An 8,054-nucleotide genomic window follows, 5' to 3' on the forward strand; every position below is an offset into this window, starting at 1 on the left:
ATATATCAAATTAAAGCAGTAACAATGCAGACAACATACATCCAGAAAGATTTATTCACAGTTCAATAGTGACACTTAAAAAATATACAAAGACACATATCAAGGATCAGCATGCTAACGCTTTGTAAAAAACGTTCCTCTATTCTCTTTTACACTTGACTAATAAAGGAAACAATCAGGCCCCTATTACTGGGCCATATCTATTAGACTCTGTAAAGATGTTGGTACCCAAGTCCTCTCCCCTTGCACAAACACAACCCCTCTGTCTATGTAGATGACAATACGCCCAAATGTGTACAGCTGTTTGCCCTCATGCCGTTTGGCCACTAAAGGCATAAAGACGATGTTGTTTTCCTCTGCCTTGGTCTGGATGAGATCTTTGAAGTTTGTCGGCACACCCACACTGGTGCCTCTGTGGGCAACACTCTCTGCATCTCTGCGCTCCTGCATGGCTTCGTACTGGAAGTCCTTCCGTCTCTCTGTCTGCGTGAGATATGCAATATTCTCCCTCGCACCTGGTTGCATATATCCACCTGTGGGTGTAGAAGAATGAGTGATCAGGGTTTTTGATGAAGCGGAGGGGAAAAGGGCTTCAGAAGCTACATTGCCATTACATTGCCAACAGTGCTTCTCTGAGATTGTTAATGATACCAACCCATGCCTGAAGACACTGCTCGGTTCATGATATCCAAAGCTTCGTTGAATTTCTCTTTGATCAGCGGCTGTGCCAACAAGACATCACTAAATGTACTTTTCCAACCCAGGTACCATTTAGTGATTTCTTCATAGTTAGGACTGTTGCTCAACCATGAACACAGGACCTACAATCAACAAAAGACAAAAAGTCACAGGTAAAAAATATATATATATTATTTAAGATGTCAACAGTTGTATCTTTATTATTTATTTTCTGTGTAACCATGGTCACTGACCTGCAGCCACTTTGTGAAGAAGTTTTTATCCAGCAATGACACAAGGCTGGAGGGTGACAGCATGCCCTCCCAGTCCATCACCCAGTTAAATGGATCCATCTGCTGCTGGTGAGGGTTGATAACCAGCTCTTCAAGACAGAGAGCTGAGGAGGGAAAACATTGGCCATCACATGAAAATAAAAGACAGAGGCAAAAGTAAGAACAAGGAAGGAAAAGACTGCAGGGTAATGCACTTGTATTTGCTACGGTGGCATCTTAGTGAAGACATACCCAGTTTAGGGATAATGTTTTTCACCATGAAGGCCTCCCATGCCCCAGGTGTGAAAACATCTTTCCACGGCTGTAGGATAAGGCGGGCTGAGGTGTCATTGGGATGCCACCTCTGCAGGGCGTTGGACAGTTTACTTCTGATTGGTGGGTAAAGAGGCTCCAGACGTGATTGGAGCAGAGGCAGCCAAGGATGGATCCAGGAATGAATGGGCACTGTGTCAGTTAAAGGGTTCCAGTTATCCACCTGAAAAAGTTCAAACATATTTTTTTAAAAAAGCTTGCATGCAGAAGGAAATTACCCACACATTTATGATGTAAAGTGACAAAAAACAGGGGATCTCTCTATTTCAAAGTGCAGCTTTGCGCGCAGACAATCTGTTTAAGTCTCGCCTCTCGCTGTAGCCGTGGTAAGATCAGCTGTTCCAACATGTGATCCAGGATCCACAGGGGGATAATAGGGGCCCACACTTCAACACAGTCCACCATTGGCCCTACAATACGAGGCTGCCAGCCTGACACACAGGACCGCATCACTGGGATCCAAACTTCCCACAACAATCTGGACCAACAAAGACAGAAAATAAAGAGTCACAAACACGCTGTTTCAACAAGCCAGTGGAGTCTCACATGATTTTGTTTGTATGTTTTAATTGACCTGTGGTAAGAGTCCATGTTTGAATCTGGGCCACTGGAGTGGAGGTCTCTAGATTCAAGTATTGCTCTCCACTGACCAATGTCTTCCAGACAATAAGAGCTGTCCTGAAATTAGAAGAGAAATGTCTGAGAAGTGGGTTCTAGATTATTATTAATTTTTTTTAAAAATGAAAAAAGTTCACCTTTAAAGACTGTAATTGCTAAAGTTTACCTTCAGAGGGTCCCAGGAGCAGAGCTTCTCTTTGAGTAATGGCTGAACAACGGCGACAGCCAGGTCTGCCAATCCCATCGTCTTATATTCCTCATAGTAGTCTGTTTGTAAGGTCTCAAAGATCCGTGCACACTCCTGGGAAGAGAAAAAAAGAATGCCAAAACAATTAACTACTGTATATTTATGTAAAGCAAAGACTAACAAACAACCTAACAACTGTCAGAGTTTATAAACTGTAGATGCACCTGCAGCGTGGGTCCTTCCCCTGGTGCCATCTCTGCAGAAGGAAAGCGCTCCACCAATGCCAGGACGGCCTCCATTCTCTGGATGGCATCTTGCTCTGCCTCCAGTCTGCTCTGTAGTGCTCGAGACTCATGGCTCAGCGACACGACTACATCTTTCTCATGCTGTAGACGTCTGGCAGACTTCAGGAGTTTGGGATGCAACAGCAAAAGAGATAACAGGTCAGTATTTTGTGACAAAGCGTCAGAGTGGTTCATAGAAAACTCCTTTCATTATCTTGTGATAATCAAAAGACAAATGGCTGATATAGTTGGTCCGATCTTACCTGTAATATGTCCTGTTCCGTGAGGTCTATCAGAAGCTGCAGGTTATGTTCCAGTTCAGGAAGAGCGAAGCCAGATCCCTTCGGATCCTGAGTGGACATGCTTGGTGGACCTTCATCTGGAACACTGTGTTTGTTGGACATCTGACTGTAGCTGTAATACACCTTTTGCTCTCTTCCAGTCATATCTATTACCTAGAGATTAAAGCAGATTTGTGGACATTTTTTTGTGTTAGATGAGTTAAAAGAAGCCTGGCATGTTCTTACATAATAAAAACAAATCATCCACAGAGGATTGTACTGAATGTAAATGCCCAATTAAGTATTTCATCACTGAAGCCGCATACAAGAAGTGTAATGATGAAAGTCATAGTGCCCTGATGACATTCCTGTGAGACACACACAAGGACAGCTGAAAAGACATACCTTAACCTGTGCCAACTCTCCAGCTGATTTAGCTGTGCTGCGCCCTGCCAGCTTTCCTTTAGCTTTCAACTCGTCCACAGTCCTGAAGGAGTACTTTGGTTTCTTCTTTCCCCCAGGGCCTGCAGGATCCTTACGCCACTGACCCAGCTCCTTCTGAAACTCCTGCTCAGACAGAAATGTAGAATAATTTAAAAACTATCATGACAGTCTATAATTTCACTTTGGTGGTGCATCAAGAAAATGAAGTGGTAACACTCTACCTTTTCTTCCTCTTCCTCTGAGTCAACAACAGGGAAATCCTGAAGACTCTGCTGTGTTCGCTCATTGCCATAAGCTCCCACTGCTCCCTTGCCTTTACGAATTTTGGCCTCAATGGGGTTTATAATACCTGCAGCATAAGAGGATGCAATGTCAGAATATACTGTAGTTCTATGTCATGTTATAATTCCTGTATAGCAGTATTACATGAACATCAATAACTTAGTCTCATCATGCAAACCCACCTTGAGCATTCTTGCCCAGGCCTTTGCCTGGTTGGTAGCCCATTTTCTGCAAAAGTTTCTGTCCAATCCCCTTTGTGTGCTTCTCCCAGTTACCAATGCCTTTACCAGACTGTATGCCACCAGCAAACCTCTGGGACTGGTTCCCTCTGAAAGAACCCTAGAAAATATAAACAATTTAAATTTGACATTACAGCTTTAAAGAATTCACAGTCACAGGTTTCAGAAATTTGATGCAAAAATGTTTTACCATCTGGAGTTTTTTGGGTGCACTGATACGGGAAGGCGGAGGAGCTGAAGGAACATCATCATCTTCAGAGTCATCAGATGCTTTTGGCTGTTGCTCTTTCTCCTCAGCAGCAGTCTTGCGCAGTCCAGCACTCACAAAGTTCACAGGAGCACTATAGTCTTTAGATCTAAAAAAAACAACAACAAACAACTGGTTTGTTAACAATTGCACTGAAGCAGCAATCTGTGTAACTATCAACTATTGAAATGACTAAACCAGGTCTGTCCCCTTTTAAACAGGATTTCCTTCCTGTTAGATGTTACAGAGACAATTGTATTTATTTATTTTACCTTTATTTTACCAGGTAAGTCAATTGAGAACCAATTCTCATTTACAATAACGACCTGGGCGAACCAATCAGTTTGGTTCAAGTACAACTTTGGGAGTGGGTAAGTTGAGAAACCATCATTATTCTACAGGGGCATTTGAGAAGAATCAGAAACAAACAAAACACATTACTTCTTTCCTCCAAAGCTGGGCCGCTCATCTTCGTCTGAGTCCCTGTCAGCCCAGATACCGTAGGTGGCCTGGTCCTTGGTCTGTCTGTGTCTGCGGCGTTCTGGGTTGAACTCATTGGCCAGGTCCCACTCTGTCACCTCAAAGCTTTCAACCTCTACTCCTTCCTCCTCCTCCTCCTCCCCTCTTCGCCCATACAGATGGGACATAGACATCTGTGGATGTCACAATAAACAACAAACCAAAATAGTTAGTGTACTGTGAAACTCCAAATGAATAGCTGCACCATAAAGCCACCTCTGCGACAACCGAGCAAACTACTTCTGCTGATGAAGGCTACCATGGTATCTGACAACTAGCGAGGGAATCTGGCAAGTAAAGTGAAATCTTCTTCAGTCAAACGTAATAATCTCATAGTCATTGCATTACCTACGTTAACTCACTAATGTGAAAAGCAGAATGTCAAATGTATAACCAATTAAGCTAGTTTATAATTGGTTACATCAACGTTAATCAACTACATAAATAGATCTGTGTTTATCCCAACGTGAAAACAGGTCAGCATGCATTTGCTAGCCAAAGCTAACGTTAGTTGGTACAGATTGATGTTTCCGCGTGTTGGTAAAGAATTAAAACATAACGCTTTACGTCTAAATGAACTAAAACGTTAACACAATTTCACACAGCTGTAGATCAATATTCACCCTCTATGGATTTAGCGAAGTACAATTCAGCTGAGACTGGTTAGCTAGCTAGCTAGCTAAAACCAGGCTGATACGTTATTCCACAAGACCGTATAAGTGCTTCCGGTTGATGTCTTGGCAATAACCGGTGTAGTGATGAATTTGGTACTTAAGGAATCTATGTCCCTGACATTAGTTTTGATAACAATATTAAAATGAAATTAACGTATTTATTTTATTGTGGTCTCATGAACAAGGGTACGGTACAGTATTGTATACAGTCTATGGTACAGACCGTACAGACTTTAGCATAACACCGGAAGAACTTGCGCATGTTACAGGCAAAATAGTCCGGCTTGCTCTTCATCGCGGAACTAAGACATCGCTGTAACCTTACACTTCAAATGTAAATTTGTATTCCATGCCTGTATATGTGTCCATGCGCCACCTGTAAAGGATCATAAATGTCGGACACTGGGGATGAGTGGCAGGTAGCCCGGAGACGAAAAGGCGCCGCGCGGAAATCTAAACTAGTTGACTTGTCATCAAACTCAACCTGCCATCAGGAGCAGCTTGACATCGGAAAAACTATCAAACGGATCCAAGACACAGTGTAAGACTATTATTAACTGTGGGGGGTAGAGACGCATTTTCTCAGCATGTGTGCAATAACTCTGGATAACATTTCCCTTTAGGTCTGAGCTTAGGTGTGAGGAATTTTGGCAGACGTGGAAAGGTGAATATGCTGGACCCCAACCACTTTATATGGCTTTGAAATTATCTAGGCTGCAGCACAGTGACCCAGTTAAGTTCCTTGTTTTCAGAGCAGCTGTGGGTGGCAAAATCAGCAGTCCTCTCAAAACCACCAGAGAACAAAAACATAGATGAACCGACCGAGCAGCCGGAAAGGAGAGATGTTAAACCATGCCAACAGATGGAGTGTGTGTGTTATGGCCTTGGCTCCTTTTCCTCCTGTGTGTCAGCTCGCTACCAGCTGGCGATGTTGCTGCTGCTGCTGGATTCTGGACAGGTAGAGTATGCGTTTTTTCCAAAGAGAGAGCAAAGTCAACGTATACAAACGTATTTATTCAGTCTGGCTTTTATGTAGGGATTAACAATTTTATTACTTACCTTTTACTGTAATATTGACTTAAATGTTGCTTTATTATTTTAGTTATTTTAACTGTTATCTTATTCTATTTATTTATTTATTTGTTCATTCATTTATTTATTTTATTCTACTCAGTTGTATTTATATTTTTAGCCTTAGTTTTATTTTCAACTCTTATCCTTACCCTTTTTAAATCTGTTTACTTAACTATTTGTATTCTTAATTTTGATGATTTAACTTATTTTAATTACACATATTTTATTGTTGGTGTGCATTTGTCTCTTTAATTTTATGTTATTTTAATATTAATTTGAATTATTATTATTATTATTACCTAATATGTCATGCTATTGTTTTATTTCTGCTTCTTTCTTGTTTTTCAATCACTGTAAAGCACTTTGGGTTGCATTTGATTTGTATGAAAGTAGCTATATAAATAAAGCTTGATTGATTGATTGAATGGGGACCCTGTTTATAATCGTGATGTTACCATTTTCCCCCCATTTAGATTCCCCTAAAGGAATGCTCTGTCTATGACCCTGTATTCTCCGATGGAGAGAAGGATGTTTTGAGAGAGTTGGGTCTCACTGTGCTCACAGAAAATGAGGTCAGTTGTTTGTTAATAGATGAAAACCTATCAGCGGGCTGACAGTGTAAAACATCTTCACAAAGACCTCTCAGTTTTGTGTTATTGCCCTTGGACTAGTAAAAACGTTTTCATAAAATAAACTTCACTTGGTTATGAAAAGTACCATTTAGAGACATGAAAGACTTGTCCCTAAGTCAAAATTATTGTTGGCCATTACTGTAAGTTTTCAAGTATTGTTGGTGTGATAGGTACAAAACAGTACCAGAGAGAAAGCCAGAGTATCAAATCAATAGCTTGGACAATATTAAAATCAGACATCGAGACAAACGTGTCCATGTTCTCACAAATGGGGAACATTATAGTATTCTGGAGTTGCTTCATCTTAGCACATAACTGTAAATAAATAAGTGTGTAACAATTATATAGCCTTGACATAACCCAACATTAGGAAATAGGTGTCAGGTCGCCTGAATTAGATTTACATAGCCTTAAAAGCTTCACCTTTCTGTCTCTCTATAATATGCAGGAGGGGAAGCGTTTGGCAACTAAGCCCACACTCTTTTATCTGATGCATTGTGGAAAAGCCCTTTACAACAACCTTCTGTGGAAGAACTGGAGCACACAATGTCTTTCTCTGATGATAGTCATCGGAAACAGCTTCAGTGGCATTATGGAAAGGTGAGTTCAAGACATTAATATGACAAAAATGTTTTAAAAAATTTGAAGCAAGGTGACATTTTCTATCTTTTATCCTATCAGGACGATTGAGAGAGAATTCAGATGTGACTACAGCTACATTACAGAGGCTGTGTCTGCGTGTGAGGAGAGACAGCTGCCTTGCCCATCCAGAATGATTGACGTCTTCAGTGACACAGCAGTCATCACATTTCCAAGCAATGGGCTTAACAGACTCCCACAATCCACCTGGGCAGAGCTGCCTGAACCGCAGTACCAACACTGCCCTGATTTGGAAATAATTCAGAAGGCAGCGCCAAGCTGAGACTGGAGAGGCACCCGAAAATGATGAACATTTTTTTTTGTATCAGTGTTGTTTCTACAAGCATTTTAGTACAAATAAACTCTACTTTAAATTGAAGATTGGATCTTGTAATCCGCAACAACCAGTGTTATACATTGTCACAAAAATACTTTAACTTCCCCCAGCTAAACACTTTGCTGATACAAGGTGCAGCAGCTCATATTCTAAAGTTATTCTCAAAGGGTAGGTTATATAATATATTGTTTTATACCGTTTCTTTATTTACCACTTTGTTGAAATCCCCAGGCAGAGCCTTTAAATTCACAAATGTCATTAAAACATTACAATCTCTACCAGTAGGGATTTACAGTACGAGCAAGCTGCAAAAC

At 41.0% G+C, this 8,054-nt stretch overlaps 2 protein-coding genes across 2 annotated transcripts; one reads left to right on the forward strand and one right to left on the reverse strand.

Moving 5' to 3' along the window:
* Positions 1 to 36: 36 nt before the first annotated feature.
* On the reverse strand, positions 37 to 5,296 carry tfip11 (tuftelin interacting protein 11). Its single transcript, XM_034691634.1, has 15 exons — positions 5,008 to 5,296; positions 4,307 to 4,518; positions 3,809 to 3,974; positions 3,562 to 3,718; positions 3,319 to 3,446; positions 3,059 to 3,220; positions 2,636 to 2,827; positions 2,313 to 2,492; positions 2,068 to 2,202; positions 1,858 to 1,961; positions 1,593 to 1,761; positions 1,203 to 1,446; positions 933 to 1,075; positions 656 to 821; positions 37 to 533 (listed from the first exon to the last, which is right to left on the reverse strand). The coding sequence occupies exons 2-15, from the start codon at positions 4,516 to 4,518 to the stop codon at positions 187 to 189; spliced, it is 2,505 nt and encodes an 834-aa protein (XP_034547525.1). The 5' UTR covers positions 5,008 to 5,296; the 3' UTR covers positions 37 to 186.
* Positions 5,215 to 7,782, forward strand: srrd (SRR1 domain containing). The gene is made up of 6 exons (XM_034691639.1): positions 5,215 to 5,599; positions 5,682 to 5,722; positions 5,811 to 6,016; positions 6,606 to 6,704; positions 7,213 to 7,364; positions 7,446 to 7,782. Exons 1-6 carry the CDS (start codon positions 5,451 to 5,453, stop codon positions 7,684 to 7,686), a joined length of 888 nt encoding a protein of 295 aa, XP_034547530.1. The 5' UTR covers positions 5,215 to 5,450; the 3' UTR covers positions 7,687 to 7,782.
* The last annotated feature ends 272 nt before the right edge of the window (positions 7,783 to 8,054 follow it).

Source organism: Notolabrus celidotus, chromosome 9 (genome assembly GCF_009762535.1).
Source record: "Notolabrus celidotus isolate fNotCel1 chromosome 9, fNotCel1.pri, whole genome shotgun sequence".
Classification (NCBI taxonomy): domain Eukaryota; kingdom Metazoa; phylum Chordata; class Actinopteri; order Labriformes; family Labridae; genus Notolabrus; species Notolabrus celidotus.